Source organism: Actinia tenebrosa, unplaced genomic scaffold (genome assembly GCF_029948245.1).
Source record: "Actinia tenebrosa isolate PJP-AT-01 unplaced genomic scaffold, QUT_ActTen_1.0 PGA_scaffold14__42_contigs__length_11649687, whole genome shotgun sequence".
NCBI lineage: Eukaryota > Metazoa > Cnidaria > Anthozoa > Actiniaria > Actiniidae > Actinia > Actinia tenebrosa.
The window spans coordinates 1,180,401-1,198,691 of NW_028292574.1; the positions used below are offsets into that span (position 1 = coordinate 1,180,401).

An 18,291-nucleotide genomic window follows, 5' to 3' on the forward strand; every position below is an offset into this window, starting at 1 on the left:
AAGCTTTGAAAACAACGGAACTTATTCTTTGAATATTTTCACAAAGGCGTACTATTGTCATAAACTTTTGGAGGTTCTGATCGATTAGAAAAATAAACAAAACACTGTGATTGTTTTTTTCTCGTTTTTTAATACTGTTAATGTATCAACAGGTTGGCAACGCCTCAGTTTACAGCCAGCCAAGTAAACCATGGTATTTCATTTAACTCTTTCTTTATACCAGTTTATTCCAATTCTTTTGCAAAACCTAGCAAACAGCATTACAAACCCAGCACTGTTTCATTTGTCAACTGAGGTCATGCGTTCAAAATTCACCAAGGTTCAGTTTGCTGGAGCTCGAGTGATTTTCGGAAAGCTTCAGTGAACCGAGAACATCTAGAATGTTATATTGTCAGTTTTTATTGAAATTGGCATTATTTTTTTTTGGAAATTTTTGCTTTTTAAGTCAATTGCGTAAAAGGTTGTAAAAAATAAATAGGAAATTTACTGCCCTCGAAGTTTTTGAGCGTACCTTACTAAAATGCGAGCTTGCGTTTGTGGATGCATGACTAGTGACAAGCATGATTCAAAGCCCACACAAACTGGTGAGAAAATGGCTGGAGAGTCACAGTAAAAGTAAAAGAAATTCAAATTTCTGTATCAAAACGATTAAAAAGAATTCGAAGAATAAGCAAGAATGGAATTCGAAGTATGGTGAACGATTTGATCGTCATTCACTAGTGTAACTAATTAATACCTGAGAGAAAGACGTCACTGAGACTTTCGCGCCAGTCTTGAGAGCACCAAATCATAAATCATTCCTCCTCAAAGCGCCGTACGTCAACTAGTGCTTACTAGAAGCGCGTAATCTTGGTCAAAAAGGTTATAGGCTACAATGATAAAACAGTGAGGTGCAATAAATACTCGTGGGTTCGGATTGAGTCATCTCCGAAACTACTCAATCAATTCAGCATTTTTTTTCAAGTATTAAAAGGTCTTCTTTTCGTAACCTTCAAAGGCATCCCTTTAATTGCTGTAAGCTTAGTTTTTGTTGGATCGCCGAGACCAACGGCGCCTTGGACACTTTTTTTGAGTTGTGATTTGCATTAATAAGAAATGTTCTCAGATTCTTAGTAAAAATAACTCAACATAGTTTCGTTAGAGAAAAGGCACACGCCCAGGTTTTAAGCGTACCTGTTACAATCTAGATAGATGTGAATATCCACCTAGATAAGGAGTTTAGTATAGAACGCGTATCACTATGGCGTGGTATATCCAGTCAATCCGGTTAACTTGTCAGGGGAAGTTTTACGCTGTAAAGCCTTCAATTGCAAATGGTTTCGATAATAGTTTTCTTGGGCGGTTTAACATTTGAGCAAACAATGTGGCAACAAAAATTCTCTTAACTCCTTAATTTTTCAAAGAGAAAGTATTGTGATCAGGGAAACTGCTGGGTACATGAGTGTTATGAAAACATTGCAACAATGCATGAGCAACAACGTACACCTATTTCACTAAAAATGTCTTTCTTATCTCACTAATCAGTTCTTTTATTAATATTATTTACGAAAGCATTAGATAAGACAATTGACTCAAATTGAAAGTAAGGTAATCACAAGTTCGAATTTCTCTTTTCAGTTATTTTATTGATCATTATCTCTTTAGGTCTTTTTTAGACTACAGTTTTTATTGAGCAGCAATCCATCACACCAAAACATTCCCCATGTAGAATTCGCCACACGACTGGAAAAATAACTGAAAGTCATTCCCATTGAAAAATATATATAAGAGTGAAGAAAACGATGCGAGGACTTTTGATATCCGGCAGAAGCAATAAATATGATGGTTTGAGAAGCTTGAGTACTACAAGTATTTTAGTCTCACATCCTTATCACCGAGATTAGACGGCCGTAAGATAAGTAATACCCATTAATGGTACACTAAACGGTGTATCGGTCATCTAGTCTAGCCTATGGGAACGCCTCATTGGGCACCCGACTCTAAAATCATAAATCATTGGCGAGAAGGACATGTCAAGCTACTCAGCACACAGGTAGACCAAAACCTTGTGACGGTCTTTCCCATTGTAGTTTATTCATTTACTTTTCAAAAAACATTATCTGTAATCTTGCTTTAGAATTTTTTAAACCCCTTTTTCTTCTCTTTTTTCTCCCCTTTTTCACCCCTTTTTTTCTCCTTCAGCTCTTCCGTTTTCTTTTTCTTTTTCACGACTGAAACCGGTGGCGTGGACTACCTGTGTGTCTTCTTCTGAGTAAGACTAGGCAGTAGTTCTCAATTTTCCATCCGTCATTTTTTACACAGGGAACCCATGTATAGATCAAGTGAGCCAATATGCAATACTCCTCATTTTACTTTTTGTAAAATATTAAGATTATATGTTTTATTTCAATGATGAAAAGCACAAAGGCATATAAAATCCAAGATGTGAATAGAAAGACAAGGAAAGGTGTTGTTGCTCGTTCTCTGGCAGATCTGAGGAAGAAAGGCATCGAAAAGCTTGGCCTGGATGGAGATGGCTGCCGCGTTTACACTGAAGACGGGACGAATGTAGAAGACGACGAGTACTTCCAGTCTTTACCTGCTCAGACTGTTTTCGTTTTCGTAGGTCCAGATCAGGAGTGGGAAGGCTGTAAGTAGTAAGCTGGAAAGAAGATTGATGCTTTGATGATAATAACATACCGTAAATCCTCTATTTAGCCCCCCCTCTCTAATAAGCCCCCCCCTTTTTAAAGGAAGGAATTTGTTAAGCCCCCCCTCTCTTTTTAGCCCCCCCCCCCCCCCACCTCCCCCTTTCACAACTAAAGAATCACGTGTACTGATTAAAGGTGATTTATTAAAGTCTTGGTTGTTCAGAACATGTCTTTTTAGCTTGCTTTATTAATATTACCGTGTTTTAGTTTTGCTATTCACAATAATCGTAAATTATATTTGAGAAACTAACACAGGTGAATCAAATAATAAAAATGCCATATACATCACTACAGTTTATGTAAGACAGTCAATAGTAATGCTTCCGTTTAATCCTGAGTTACAATCATATTACATACTGCGTTTTGACTAAATCAATAAGCACCCCCCCTCTCCAATAAGCCCTCCCTCAAACGTGCCTGAAATAAATAAGCCCCCTGGGGGCCGGGCTAAATAGAGGATTTACGGTAATGTCATTATACCCTTCCTCCCCCCCCCCCTCCCCCTCCCACCTTCTTCACCCCCTTTTTAGTAGATCCACTGCTGCTAACTAAACTACAGTTAATTGTGTTTTTAATCAAAGATGTAACTGTCCTCAAACAAGCCATTGAGAAAGTCTTCAATGCTTTGTCACAACGAGAGAAAATAGTAGAAAATATTCACAACTTCATTAAAGATGGAGAATCAGATGAAATCTACTGTATCATGGCAGAAGTTGTTAATAGATTGAAAGAAAAAATTGATGCAGAAGAAAGAGAAGATGATGAAGCTTGGTTTGAGGGAATTAGTACTAAGTATAACACAAAGAGTTTGGCTTTAAAGGCTGCAGCTCAGTCTAGAATCAGGAATTACCTTTCCAGAACTAAAGAATTCATTGAAGATGTAAGTAACACTAGTACAAGTTTTGAGTTCTCTATTGCTCAGCGTTAACCTTGATAGTATGTCGTAATTCTTTAGTATTTAATGAGTAACAGTGCATGGTTAAATGAGGTAAGAAAATTAATGTATACAAATGAATAATACATTTCCTTTAGAATTCAACAGGTTTTTCTCAGTGCTGAATATTTTACACGTAACTGATGGATAATCGTGTACTTTATGACCAGCTGACAGGTGTCAGCTAACTATCGACCAACAGATAGTCGACATGTCAGCTAGTCATGAAGTACAAGACTACCCAATCAATTCCAACACTGAACAATAATGAAACCAAAACTGGAGTATTGTAATTTTTGGTTTATTTAATTTATTCTTTACTACAGGGTTGTCCCTTTAAACTGAAGCTGACTAAAAACTTTAAAGGATTCCCTTTAGGGATTTCTGTATGTAGACAGATGAAAAAAAAAACAAACTTATATTTTACCACCACCACTCCCCAAACGGGGCTTTTCTGTGAGGTTCCCTCCACACGCACTACCGGTACCACTACGTTCTATATTTACAACATACAACACTCAACTCACATGTTGCTTTTTACGGAGGGAGGAAACGGGAGATCCCAGAGAAAACCCTCGTGGCAAGGGAGAGAACAACACAACAAACAAACTCAACTCACATATGATCAAGTCTGAGACAGGGCTCGAACCTGGACCGCAGTGGTGAGAGCTAGGTGAGCAGTAAACCACCACATCACCCATGAACTTTATATTATAATGATATTGAGGAAGTGAATTAGTGAGTGAGTGAAGAGGAAATTAAGTGAAATAGGGGGAGAATCAAGGGAGTCATTACCCTGCTGGACAGAGTCTCCCTTTAATCTTTCTCTCACTTAGGGAAATTTAAAAGGGAGAACCTGCCAACAGAGTATGACTCATCATTTGCTTTGCATCAAAACTATGGCTGCAGTAGTCCCCAATGCTAACATTTAAAGACTTAAGAGCACCCTGGAAAGTGGGATACCTATAATTTTAAAAACATAGTAGACTAGTGTGTATAAGACTGGAAGTGGCAGGACTGATCATAGATTGTCACAAAATTTCAACTTCATTACAACTGAAAGAAAGGGTGTTTTATTACAAATTAGATTTAAGAACTATGAACTGGGCAGAAATAGTCTTGACTTTCGAGGCCCAATCATATGGAATAGCCTGGACAGGAGTACTAGAAACATTAAAGATCTGAATACTTTTAAAAAGGTTTTAAAGAATAATAAGAAAATAATTGACCCAGTAACTTTTTCTAAGGGAACTTGTTTTAATCACAATAAAGATAATGGTTATACATATTATTGATTATAAAATCAAGCATAATTTTCGAAATATATTTTCGCTAAATTAATTCTATGTATTTTACTCATTTATTTATTCTTTATTATTGATATATATATATATTTTTTTTCATAGGATATTGTCATATTTGTAGAATATCATTTTTAAATTGAATATTTTATAATTCTATTATAGATTAATTATTAGATTTTTTTTATTGTCTTAAATAGTTAGTTAAATAGTTAGTCAGATATGCAGGTCCACATCAGCTATATATAGCTGCCAGTTTTTAGACCTGCTGAAACAAATAAAGTTGTATGTATGTATGTATGTATATACTGAACCTTGAAAATTAGTTCTAAAATTCATGAGGATTCATTAGTTCTAAATTTAATGAGGAGAAAACAAAGCAAATCACAGTGGTTTGGAATTGTGTTCTTAATTTGCATTAAATTTTGTAAACTTTTTCTTTGATTTTCTCCAAGAAATATTCATGAATTTGAGAAGTAATTTGAAACACTTGAGAGAGTTCTTCCTCCGATTTCCAAACACCTCAAAGTCAGTTTAAAAAACTTGCCTGCGCCTCGTTTTTTCAACTCACTTTTCGGTGTTTGGAAATCAGAAGAAGAACTCTCTCGCGTGTTTGAAATATCACTAAAAAGCTAGAAGGCTAAAGCCCCTCCTCTGTAGTCCTTCATAATAATATTACATGTATTTCAAAACTAACAAAATTCAGCTAATTAGCAATCCTATCTGAGAACTGACAGTTTGTGGTAGCATATATATACATACATGTAAACATGCAAAGCTGCCTGTTACATAGGAAGATGCTCACACGTGCATTACAAACTGTAATAGAAATATAAAAAGATAAATTATGATCTGAACATACCATGTAAGCCCGTTGCATCAGCCCCAAAGCAGCGATTTAATCAATATACGATTCTTTCTCTATCTAGGCAAGACAAACTGGAAGCAAAAAAGCTGCTAGATTGTTAACAAATGTGTTAGAAGATTTAAAGGAAGAGCTCAAAAACCAGGAATTCTTTGGTGACTATTTTGCAAGGTCTGCTGATGAGAGAAAGCGTCTTTGCTGTTCAAAAGGCTGGTTTGATTGTCAAGGGCAATACAATGTAGATGAGTGTACAAAGCTACACAGGATAAATCCTTATGGAAGCAAAGAAAGCAGAATATTGTTTAGTACCTGGAACCTAGATCATGTGTAAGGAATTTGTGTTTTTTATGTAAGAAATATAAATTTTGTCTCTGATCTCTCTCTCTCTCTCTTTCCTCTCTCTCTCTCCCCTTCAACATACACCACCACCAGTATATACTCATAAAAATGCCTTGTTCTGGCTTTCACATATTAATAAAAGTTAATGGCATCATCATTATTATGGACAGCACTGTCATCATCATCTTTGATCCAATGTCAAATACCAATGTCCAATGTCTTTTAACCTGTGTAACTGCCATCATAACGCCATAATCATCAACATCATCATCATTATCCCCACCATTACCACCATCACCACCATCATCATCATTACAGCGTTTCCAGCAATATAAGGACAAAGCCACATTACCGTTTAATCCAGATTATTGTACTGAGATTGAGGATGGTGGCAGTTGAGGAGATGGGAGAGGATGGAATGAGAAAGAAGGTAGACTTGCTCTGAGAGGTCCAGAGCTAAACTTTTGATCTGAAGCTAATCAGTCCTCGCTTGCTAATCTGTTCCTTTCCTACTCCTAACTCCAATCTTAACTCTCCTCAAACCGTCCCACCCCACTCAAAAAAGAAAAATGTGTTTTATAAAAAGAGTTTAAAAAATCAATTTGGATGAATTTGCTTTCTCGGTTGGTTTAGTTTGTTGGACACTGGAATATTATGTGGAGGTTGGGGTTCAAGCCTCGGCAGAACCAACCTTCAGGGCCTCATAATATATGAGAAGAAGGTGTTGCCTTTGCTCTAAATTATTATCACTTATATTCTAAAATTAAAATATTTTATAAACATAATTATTAATTATTGCTAATATTATTATATATTATTTTATAATCATCATTATTATATTATTAAATATTATCTTCATCATTATTATATAACAGTTATACGCTGAAGGCAGCGAGATAAATATTCACCATAATCAATGAGCCTGAGGGGAATAATTGCTTTAGTATAATTTTAGACTTGAATATCAGGGAAAAGTTGAAATTCAGGATAAAAAAAACGTCTTAGTATTTCTTCCCATCTGGAAATATTTGGAAAACCTCATAATCACCACCGTCTAAGAATCACTGGTCGCTCGACCAATCACAGCTTGAGAAACTCTATATTCAAGTCTGAAATTATACTAGTACTTATTATCACTAATCATTAGTAGTAATATCTTATCATTATTATTATTTTTATTATTATTATTATTATTATTATTATTATAGTACACTCAACAAAATTACTTGACTCTGATTGGTCGAAAGGAGTACGATTATAGCGTTAATTGTACTCCGTAGGAGTACTGAATTAAGTCGCTATGGAAACACAGCCAAAACAATGTCAACAGCGGCAAAAAAGAAAAAAAAAAACAGTAAAAACTAATAAGAACTAATCTTTTTTATGCATTTCAGTTGCATGATGGACTGAAAATCGGCCGCCAAATAGACAAAGATGTAGGACACCGCTTCGCATTTTTTACTGAAATTTTGTTGAGTGAACTATAAACAAAAAATCGCACGATCTTCTCATACAGTTTGGAATTAATAGACACGAGTACAATTAAAAAAACTTTCAAAACATTACTCATGTCTATTAATTTCCAAATTGTACTCGAGATCGTGCGATTTCCTATACTTATTATTATTATTATTATTATTACTACTACTACTAATTATTATTATTATTGTCATCATCATCATCATCATCATCATTATCATTATTATTATTATCTGTTTTATTTCAGGATAGAGAAATCCCGACAAGTTTTACCTGCTTTACAAGAAGCAGCAGAAAATTGTCCAAAGGGTAAACAACTGAATTCCAATTATTTCTTTCAACTTCTCTTCACACTAAACAATCTTAAACTTGTCCACATTGGATGCCATGACAAAGGTGAACACTCTGGATATGAGTGCAATAAAAGAAAATATTATATTAACTCCTAATATTCTCAAAAAGTCTTCACTTTATTAAAGCAATAGAGCTTTTAGACCTGAGCAAAGTACAAACACTAAAAGTGTACAATACTTTGCACTATTTATCACTAAATAGCAATAATTAAACAAAAAAAACCACAATACTTTTCACATAATTTAGCGCTATTGAGTGTTATTTACCTTGCACCCTTTTAGTTTTTGTACTCTCTCAAATGGGTGTTGCATTGCTAAGACAAAAATTTAACTGTAAGGAGGTTAAGGTTACTGGCTACTTTTCAACGTACGATTTGAGCCTATAATTTGCACGCACTGAAAAATCGCTGAATAATCTTCAAGATTTTATTGAAGAACCATACACGTTTTGATCTTGAAGAGGGCAAATTCATCAAATTTTGCACGGGACTCTATTTTTTTATTTTTTTATTTTCCGGAATAACAGGTAATATCCCATTATTTTTCAAAGTTTAAGAAAATTCTGTTTATTAGAACAATGTAAAAAATCGTTCTGTTTGTTTTGTGCTTAATTTTGACAATAACTTGTACACTGTAGAACCTGAACAAAAAAAATTTTTTTCCATCTTCAATAGTTTATTTGAACAACTTTTATCAGTATTTCATAAATACAGTTTTGGTTTTATGATTTTTTTTTTTTTTTTAATAGAGTTTGATTTTCGCTATTTTTCTTCCCAAATTGTACAAACGCATGTCATTCCGGAGTGATTATCTCGGAAACAAGCTCAGGACACGCCCTTCCTCTTTGCACTTTTAAAATCAGCATCAAATTTCAGGTTAAAAGAGTTTCGATTTTATTATTCACCAAAAAGTAGTCAGCCACCTTAATAAGAAATTATGCAAAAACTTTAGAATGCTAATTAACATACACTTAATTTCATGAACATTGTCATTTTAAATTAGAAAATGACAATTTTTCTAATCAATTCCTATTATTAATTAGTTAATTGTTATTTTATATTTTTATAAGAAGATATAACTAGCTAAAAACTAGTGTGAGCTGCGTCGGTGTTTCTAATGAAACAGTAATGATGAAAAGGTAAATTATATACAGTGAAAAGATGAAAAAACTTACTGACGTTTCGGACGCTAGTCCTTCGTTGGAGTAAAAGAGAAAGAGGTGGTAGAAAGGAGTGTATATATGATAGAATAAGACAAAAGAAACCAATGAGAGCAAGGTAGGCAAGGAAACAAAAACAAACAATCAAAAGACAAAAGAAAAGGTTAGTTGAAAGTAAAGCGTTCATTAATCCCATTGGGACTAAGAGTGCCCAATAGGTGAATAAGCCGCATTTCTTTGGTCTTGCGACAATCATTGTTGCCGTTAATCAAAGAAAGACTGAAAACAATGAAGTCAGAATGAGAATGGTTAGCTAGATTAAAATGGCGGGAAACTGGTTTGGTGGGATCGTTATTGCGAATATCATAAAGATGATTGCAAATGCGATCACCAAGACGGCGGCCAGTCTCGCCCACATACAAAAGATTACAGCGGGTACATTTAATACAATAAACAACATTAGAAGTGGTACAAACAAAATGGTCAGTGATTTTAACAGTGGATTTAGGACCGACAACAGAAGTGTGAGAGGCTATGTGAGGACAAGTATGGTGGCCTAGGGCTGCCATAGTAATTTTGTAAATAAACAATTGATTTTTTGAAAAACTATGCTTTTTTCTTTTCTTTCTTTCTTTCTTTTTCTCTTTTTGCAAGTTTTCCGTTTTTTGTTGATTTTTTTTTTGGAAAACTGTGCTTTTTTTCGTTTCTTTCTTTCTTTAATTTCTTTCTTTTTTTTTTAAATTTCAGTTTTTCCAATTTTCTTTTTTTTAAATGCTCTTTTTTTCTATCTTTTTTTTTTCTTTTCTTTTCTTTTCTTTATTTCTTAATTTGGTGAGAACTCTTAAGCTTTCTTTCATTTCTCTTTCTCTTCACTATTTTTTTTCCCCTTTTATTTTGATTTCTTTCCTTTTTAATGGTAGGTTATTTTTTTCGTTGTAAATTAAACTAAAAACAAACAAACAAAAAAAACAAAAAAAAACAAAACAAATAATAATTTAAAAAAAACAACAACAAAAAAACACGCCATTGGCCTAGAGCTGCCATAGACCAGAATGCAATTCGACAAGGATTATCCTTTTAGCGCGAAAAACGAAAGTGTAAACATGGCGGCGGTAAGGATCAAAAATGATCAGTGGAAAGAAGATGAACTTCTGAAAGAAGCATTGAAACGTTACGTCGAAGAGGGCTTGCATCGCGAGGAGATCCTAGATTATGTTTTGAGGGATTTTGGCGAGTATGCTTGGAGCATAAGGACACTTGACAGAAGGCTTAATCACTTTGAAATCAGTTATACTGATCGCACGGTAACCATAGACGAGATCCAAAGTGCAGTTAAAAACGAAATGCAAGGGCCAGGGAAATTACTAGGATATCGAGCACTACAGAAAAAAATCAGACAAGTTTATGGCTTGAAGGTACCAAGGGATGTTGTATATGCCGTTATGTATGATGTAGACTCTGATGCTTTGGAGAGAAGAGCTCCTCAGTTCAAGAAGAAGAAAGCAAAAGGCCATTTTACGTCGCCAGGGCCCAACCATGTGCACTCCCTCGATGGCCATGACAAACTCATGGGATACCAAAATTGGACATTCCCTATTGCTGTGTACGGCTGTATCGATACATGCAGCAGAAAAGTATTGTGGGTTAAAGTGTGGATCACTAACAGTGATCCACAGCTTATAGGTCGCTTTTACCTTGAGTACTTGTTTAAAACAAGAACAATTGCAAGCAGGCTGAGACTGGATAAAGGCACCGAAACTGGGGTGCTTGCAACAATGCATGCATTTCTAAGACAGAATCATGGTGATATGGATCCAGTTGAAACTGTCATTTATGGGCCTTCAACCTCGAACCAGGTAAAAACTATAATCAAAACTCAATTACAGGTATAAATTTCCACACTTATAACAAACAAACAGTAATATGACACCATATCACACAAAGTAAAATCTTTCTGTTTTCATCAATCCATGCATGCTCTCAGCCACTTCATTAGACCTGCTTTTGCAATGATATTTCCAATAATTGCCAATCAAACAATAGGTTTGGTTGAGATTCCTTTGTCTTGCCCTCCAAATTCAGCTGCATTCCAACGTGCTGCAAAGGGCCTATTGGAGATAGACAACATACACCTAGGATTCATAATTATAATGAAACTTAGGTTTATGCTGTCTATCTCAGCTTTAATTTGTTTGATAGTTATTCCTTTGTTTTCAAAGTTTTAACATCTTGTTACAGATTGAAAGGTGGTGGAGGGAACTCCATGAAAGGCTGGAGATGTTCTTTAAATTCCCTTTGAAGCAGTTGAAAGATCATGGGCATTATGACCCAAATAATGAAAGTCACAGGTATTTCTTGCCTACCACAATATTTAAGCATACAGTGAATGTGTTCAAACTTTAATAATAGTCATCCCAGAAACATTTCATTACAAAAAAAAATCCAGAATTTATAGCACCTCAAATCATGCTGTTCTCACGATAATAATTTTTGTAAAATAATGTTGTCAACCCTGGTAAACTCTTTGCGATTTTCATTTATTTAGTGCAATATAACTTCTAAGCCACTCACTAATTATAATTTATTAGGAAAGATGAAGTATCACATACCTAGATTGTGGTTGAAATATAATAATAAGCTTGATATAAAAAATGAAAATATGGCATATTTTCTTCTGAAGAATTGCAACAAAGAAATTGTTCAGAAGGTTGAAAAATAAATAAGTATTAATGCATCTTAAAAGTTATACCCAAGTAATAAACTGTTCACTTTAGTAAAAATATATAATAGGAATATAATTTTGGACTTTTTGGCTTGTGTGTTGAATAACCTACTTGTTTTGTTTAAGGCATCTCCTTGCTTATCTTATGATACCCATAATGCAAAAGGAAATCAACACATTTGTTGATACAGTTTGGAACAGTCACAGGATCCGTGGTCAAAAAACCACTTACCTTCCAGATGGAGTACCAAATCACATTCATGACTTTCCAGAAAAGTATGGGCTTCAAGAATGTGGTATGATAAATTTATAATTCAGTCAAATATGATGCAGTTATCATATGAATTCTCTCAACTTACTTGCCCAATTTTTAGACATTTTTGTTTATTAGAGTTGGAGGTTGCTCACAAGAGTATTATTTTTGAGACAAGTCATACATATTGTAAAAAGATCTTATAAACATGATCTTTTAAATTATTTTTGTTATTGTCATTAATGATGATGATTATTATTATGGTTATTTATGACCAAAATGAGAAACATTTGTGTGCTAGGAATATACCAACAAATTTACAGTTAAGATAATGAAATCAATGTTCTTTGTCATTTCAAGGATTGAAAGTTACTGAGCAACAACTGGAAGAGGTTGCTGATCTTTCAGATGTGTTGACTGACAACGACGACTATTTGCCACCAGGTTTAAGGGTTAAGTGTGAACAAATAATAGACCCACTAGAAATTGATGTCTCTGACATTGCCCATGCATTTCGATATCTCAAGGATAATGTAGTTTGATTTGTTAAAGCATCTAAATACAGGGGTGTTCAGGGGGAAGGGGGTTATATGGCATGAATCACCAAGGCCAAAATTAAACTTATATTTCCCGAATTAGGAAAAAAGAAAATAATGAAAAGGTATTTCAAAAAACTATTTAAAACTATTCAACGGTACTTTACCTTGTTTGTCATGCTGTCGATCATTACGACATTAGCCAGCAATTTCTCAAGGCTGACAAATTATCTTTTTCAAAATATTTTAAAATTTCAAGGGCTAACTAATTGGTAGAATAGCAAGAATAACTCACAGATTTATGAAAATTTGACAATTACTTTTATTTAGCTTTCCAAAGGATGAGTGAATCACAACTCATGAGGATTTATTTTGCAAATCATTGGATCACAAAAAATTATAATGTACAATAATGGTTCATAAACAAAACCCTGGACAACCCTGTAAATAGTTAGTAGTTTACTATTCGGTGCAACTGCTCAGCTCTGCTGTACACCAAATGGAAATTAATTTTGCAAGTTCAAATAAAAATCGTAGGACATTCTGGTAGTTGTATAGTCAAATAAAATGTCCTACACTGTATTTCACTCAAGACTAGACTAGGCAACAGTTGATATGTATTCTGCATTTATTAATCTAAAAAGTTCAGTACATCATCATTGCACTTGTATAATGTATTTTGAACTACGATCCTTCAAGCTTTAAATCAAAAATTTAATTTTTTAATCTTTTATTATTCAATAACTGCAACAAATGAATATAAACATATCTTCATCAACAAGAAATCTGTTAATATCAAGATAACAATTATTTCTAAAACAGTTACATTTTGCCTTCTTCAACCTTGTGCTGCTACTATAACCAGGATCACTTGAACAAGATGAATCCAACAAGACTGACAAGGTACTGTAGATGCAGAAAAACCAGACAGTGATAAAACTGATAACAGCAGTTGCCAAATCACCATTTTCCATACATTAGTTCACTGGCCAAATACAAGGCACTCAATCAAGACTTCAAGGTGATTTCTAAGGATATGCAAATTTGTAGCTTGCAGCCTCAACAAAATGCTCTGTTCTTGACTGGTGAACCATTCTATGGAAAATGATGAATCACATTATCATGTCTCCAAGGTCTTCTATCAATGTGCTCAATGTGCTCTTTTTCTAAATCATTGTAAGTTCAAACCTCCTAGGAGATTTTTTAACCGACTGTGTGATCATGGTTTACTTTGGCTTTGTGAAGTGGTACTTTTATTCTAGTAAACCTAAAGTGCGGGTGGCCACTGTTGAGTTAAAAGTTGCAAGAATATGATTGCTTAATGAGACTAATTGAAGTGGCCCAAATTATAGTAGCTGCACTGTAAATCCTAATATTACTGTGCATACACACAGTATATCATATATAAAGCCAATACTCCAAAATGCACTATATTGTATTTTTCCTGTTTTTATCTTATATCACCTGTATATTTCTCTGGATCTCAAACTATGTTTCAATTTATTTTTAAGAATATCCCCTGACATAAACAGGCTTGTTACTTTAATGCCATATAGTGCATTCAATCTGCTATAAATTTCTAATAACATATACCTTTTCTGAAAGCTCATAACACAAAATGCATATTTGATATAATATCTAAAAAGCATTTGATTGTTGGAGAAAATATAAAAAAATGAGTTTGAACTTCAAAATCTTGATAATATAACTTTGCTCACCTCATGTCATTTTTGTCTATTCTATTCATTTTTGTACCTTTAAATAGTCATAAGGATGCATGAATAATAAATGAAAATGACAGAACAATAGTAAAACATTTAAAAAGATTGAAATGGAATAATAAATTCAGTATTCCATGAATGGATATGTTAATGAGCTTGTGAGGTAGCTACACTGCATGGATTTAGATGGAGCAAAGCCATGTCTTGTATTTACCATGCTCTAGTACAGAAAGAGAGGCACTGCTGTAAGAGTGCATGAAATTTATCCACGAAATAAAACTTGACACTTATAGTGGAGTGAAAAAGTGCAAGATACAATTGTGACTTAATTAGCTGTCTTTGTGCGAGCAGTGACAATTCTTCTTTGTTGTTAGCCAATTTAGTTAAGAATGTAAAATTTTGCTATTAGGAATTGATTCATGGATGTATGATGCATGCTCTGCTATGCATCTACATCAAATAAGGCCACCAAAACAATTACTTTTTATTACAAATATATTATCCAATTATGACTTTCTCATTTTCTGCTTTAATATAATCATGTGTACTTTCACAATATTGAAAACATTGTGGTACATTTGTTTGGGTGGCTTTGATTAGAATAAGCTGCACTGTAAATGAGCAGTATAATACCTCTTAGTCTGAAAATCTCCTTTGCCTCACGCTTATTTCACAAAAGTGTTGGATCTTGGAACTTATACTCCCAAATAGCAGAGCTAATGCTGGGAGATGTAAAATAATTAATAAGTAATAAATAATCGACAAGTAAATAAAATTAAAATGTACAACAGAATTAAATAAGTTCAAAGTCTTTTCAGATGGTTCGGGGTCTTCATATTCTGGATGCCACGCATTGCCAGTGACTTAAATAAACTTATATTATTTGCTTGAACTGTTTCAGTTGTCAACTTAAGACAAACGAAGTTCTTGAGTGCTAAAAAAAGTATCTATCTCATGGGTCAACATTTGTGAGCTCTTGCAGCCCAGCTAAAAAGCAATACTCATTACACTTGTGCTCAGCAATAAAGTTGGTAATAGCAGCATCTGATAAATTACCTGCACAAAAGAGCAACTCACCATCATCATCACCTTTTGATGTTGACGTAGCTATTTCAGGATCATACATCACATTACCACTGCCTTGAATATCAAGAACCATCATTGACTTTTCAGATTTTTCATACGAATAGTGTGCAAGACACTGTGCTTTCTTACAAAACTCACTGTCTTTATCTACAACAATCTCTCCATTGTTGGTGATAAACTTAATAAATTCTCCCGGGACAAATTCCTCTACTGTGACATTTACAGTTTCTTCTTCGTCAATTGTCCCATAATATATCTCCGTATACTGGATAGGCTGGCCAAATTCTTTAGAGCCCTTGACTTTGTTTGCCAGAGAAACTGCAAAGTTCCTTGCCAAACTATGCATTTGCACTACCTTTTTAGTGTGACAATCCACAGGTTGATTCAACAATCTTAAGTCGTCCAGTGCTTTCGGCAAGTATATTTTTACGACCCACAGTTTGCTGGAATACTTGGAATGTGTCGTAGATGCTTTCATGGCCTTCCTAAAACCCCCAGTTCCCAGTGGCTGTTCTTCAATGGTGAATTCAACAGGCATTGGTTCTTTGGTCCACGACATGTCAGAGATGTTAAATGCGTGGAGTGAAATCAGGCTTGTTCTTTGTTTCTTTACGAGTCTACCAAGCTTCATCATGTCTACGACAGACAAACTCCTAGGATACTCAGTTACCTTTTTTTTAGTTGGGGAAGGTTCACTTTTCGATTTCCTTTGCGTTCTTTTACATGGATCAGGACCGACTTCTTCAGGTTCAGATGAGCTACTGTCCTCAATGTCCTGGTAAGCATGTACCTCAGATGTACCAGCAATGAATCGCACATGGATCAACTTTGTGTTAGGTATTTGAGCTACAGTTGAACAAGATGGCCCTTGCTCGCCTGCAAGAATATCGCAGGTCATTTTAGATGTTAAAATCGGGGCAAAGTGCCTTTCGCACGCTTTCTTGATACCTTCGATAGTAAATTCGTCACCGTCCTGATCGAAAGCTACAAACTCACGAGGACCAATCCGGGAGTACTTCTGGGCCTTACCAGCAACTGTTGCGCTCAGACGCTGTATTACTAGCTCATTTGTTTTTTCCTTCCCCTTAATTGGCTTTTAATCTTCTGAGCTTTCTTGCTTTTCATTTTATCCTTGAATTTGTTCCAATCCTTCTCAGCCATGTTTACAAGACAACCAGACAACAATCTCTCGCCTCGTGCTTGCAAAGTACGCTGGGATGCATAATCTATACCGAATTGCATTCTGGTCTATGGCAGCTCTAGGCCAATGGCGTGTTTTTTTTGTTTGTTTTTTTTTTAATTATTATTTGTTTTTTTTCTTCTTTTTTTTGTTTGTTTGTTTGTAGTTTAATTTACAACGAAAAAAATAACCTACCATTAAAAAGGAAAGAAATCAAAATAAAAGGGAAAAAAAAATAGTGAAGAGAAAGAAAAATGAAAGAAAGCTTAAGAGTTCTCACCAAATTAAGAAATAAAGAAAAGAAAAGAAAAGAAAAAAAAAAGATAGAAAAAAAGAGCATTTAAAAAAAAGAAAATTGGAAAAACTGAAATTTAAAAAAAAAAGAAAGAAATTAAAGAAAGAAAGAAACGAAAAAAAGCACAGTTTTCCAAAAACAAATCAACAAAAAACGGAAAACTTGCAAAAAGAGAAAAAGAAAGAAAGAAAGAAAAGAAAAAAGCATAGTTTTTCAAAAAATCAATTGTTTATTTACAAAATTACTATGGCAGCCCTAGGCCACCATAGTATGACAAGTATAACAACGTTTACGAGAACAGCGAAAAGTACCAGGTTCTTTGTTAGAGGGAAGAACTCCCTTGACCAAGAAAGAACGAAGATTACGATCACGTTTATAAGAAAAAAGAGGGCGGTTGTTGAAAATAGCAGAAGTGCGAGTATCAGAGTTAAGCAGAGAAAAGTTGCGGTTAACAATGGGTTTAATGGAATTGTTAATAGGATGATACGTAAGAGTGAAAGGAATGCGATCATTAGAGGGACGAGTGTGAGGAGTGAGAGCGGTGGTACGATCAATAATAGAAACTTTGCGAATGGCGCGATCAATAACATGAGCAGGATAATTACGCTTAAGGAAGAAGGAACGCATCTCAGAACGCTTTACTTTCAACTAACCTTTTCTTTTGTCTTTTGATTGTTTGTTTTTGTTTCCTTGCCTACCTTGCTCTCATTGGTTTCTTTTGTCTTATTCTATCATATATACACTCCTTTCTACCACCTCTTTCTCTTTTACTCCGACGAAGGACTAGCGTCCGAAACGTCAGTAAATTTTTTCATCTTTTCACGGTGTATAATTTACCTTTTCATCATTACTGTTTGTATTTTTATATGTCAACATTCTTGCAATCTAAGGTCTATATCAATATACCTAAAGTAATATTTCAAAAACGAGTGAGTGTGTTTCATTAGGGTTTCCAAACACGAGAAAACATTTGAAAAACATATATTGTTTTTGAGTGTTTCTAAACCCTAATGAAACATGAAGCACGAGTTTTTGGAATTACTTCTCTACGGAGCTAATAATTTATTATGCAGGAAAAGAAGTTTCCTTGTTTTTATTTTTTTATTTAATGTATGTTAGGCAGTTGTATGGGGAAAAAATAATAAAATATAGATCTAACCCAACTTTGTCAGCAAATTCCTCGTTGGCATAGTTGGTGAATCACTAGACTATTACGCAAAGAGTCCCAAGTTCGAGACATGATAAGTCCATAAGTTAAAAAGAAAAGAAAAAGTTTATTACGTAAATAGATAGAAGTATAAGAAGTAAGTAATGGAGGAGAGAGAGGTAAAGAAATGAGGTAAATGGGGGGAAAATGGATGAGAAATTCTTCTAGCTA

The 18,291-nt window shown here is 34.4% G+C and overlaps 4 protein-coding genes across 7 annotated transcripts in view; 3 read left to right on the forward strand and 1 right to left on the reverse strand.

The window, feature by feature from the left end:
- LOC116298775 (tumor protein p63-regulated gene 1-like protein) overlaps positions 1–18,291 on the forward strand; it is a 102,910-nt gene that overhangs the window by 43,477 nt on the left and 41,142 nt on the right. The gene's annotated exons all lie outside the window — the stretch shown is intronic.
- On the forward strand, positions 2,336–9,726 carry LOC116308406 (DNA fragmentation factor subunit beta-like). Of its 2 annotated transcripts, XM_089030058.1 has the most exons (5): positions 2,336–2,629; positions 3,272–3,570; positions 5,855–6,117; positions 7,524–7,565; positions 7,856–7,981. In XM_089030058.1, the coding sequence occupies exons 1-4, from the start codon at positions 2,389–2,391 to the stop codon at positions 7,537–7,539; spliced, it is 819 nt and encodes a 272-aa protein (XP_088886184.1). In that variant the 5' UTR covers positions 2,336–2,388; the 3' UTR covers positions 7,540–7,565; positions 7,856–7,981. The 2 variants fall into 2 exon arrangements, with proteins under 2 accessions (XP_088886184.1, XP_088886182.1); XM_089030056.1 differs by lacking the exon at positions 7,524–7,565 and having other exon boundaries at positions 7,856–9,726.
- Positions 10,119–14,657, forward strand: LOC148911143 (uncharacterized). The gene is made up of 4 exons (XM_089029793.1): positions 10,119–10,976; positions 11,359–11,468; positions 11,969–12,138; positions 12,456–14,657. The coding sequence occupies exons 1-4, from the start codon at positions 10,173–10,175 to the stop codon at positions 12,635–12,637; spliced, it is 1,266 nt and encodes a 421-aa protein (XP_088885919.1). The 5' UTR covers positions 10,119–10,172; the 3' UTR covers positions 12,638–14,657.
- LOC148911144 (myosin heavy chain kinase D-like) lies at positions 13,453–16,666 on the reverse strand. 2 transcript variants are annotated; one of them, XM_089029795.1, is made up of 2 exons: positions 15,430–16,666; positions 13,453–13,537 (listed from the first exon to the last, which is right to left on the reverse strand). In XM_089029795.1, exons 1-2 carry the CDS (start codon positions 16,334–16,336, stop codon positions 13,470–13,472), a joined length of 975 nt encoding a protein of 324 aa, XP_088885921.1. In that variant the 5' UTR covers positions 16,337–16,666; the 3' UTR covers positions 13,453–13,469. The 2 variants fall into 2 exon arrangements, with proteins under 2 accessions (XP_088885921.1, XP_088885920.1); XM_089029794.1 differs by having other exon boundaries at positions 13,463–13,537; positions 15,409–16,666.

Coding starts and splice junctions, on each gene's coding strand:
- LOC116308406 (XM_089030056.1), top strand. CDS start 2,389: ATGATGAAAAGCACAAAGGCATATAAAATCCAAGATGTGAATAGAAAG. Junction 2,630..3,271: donor AGATCAGGAGTGGGAAGGCT/GTAAGTAGTAAG, acceptor TTTTAATCAAAG/ATGTAACTGTCCTCAAACAA. Junction 3,571..5,854: donor CTAAAGAATTCATTGAAGAT/GTAAGTAACACT, acceptor TTCTCTATCTAG/GCAAGACAAACTGGAAGCAA.
- LOC148911144 (XM_089029794.1), bottom strand. CDS start 16,336: ATGACCTGCGATATTCTTGCAGGCGAGCAAGGGCCATCTTGTTCAACT. Junction 13,538..15,408: donor TGAGTTGCTCTTTTGTGCAG/GTAATTTATCAG, acceptor CTGCATCTACAG/TACCTTGTCAGTCTTGTTGG.
- LOC148911143 (XM_089029793.1), top strand. CDS start 10,173: ATGCAATTCGACAAGGATTATCCTTTTAGCGCGAAAAACGAAAGTGTA. Junction 10,977..11,358: donor GGCCTTCAACCTCGAACCAG/GTAAAAACTATA, acceptor ATCTTGTTACAG/ATTGAAAGGTGGTGGAGGGA. Junction 12,139..12,455: donor GTATGGGCTTCAAGAATGTG/GTATGATAAATT, acceptor TGTCATTTCAAG/GATTGAAAGTTACTGAGCAA.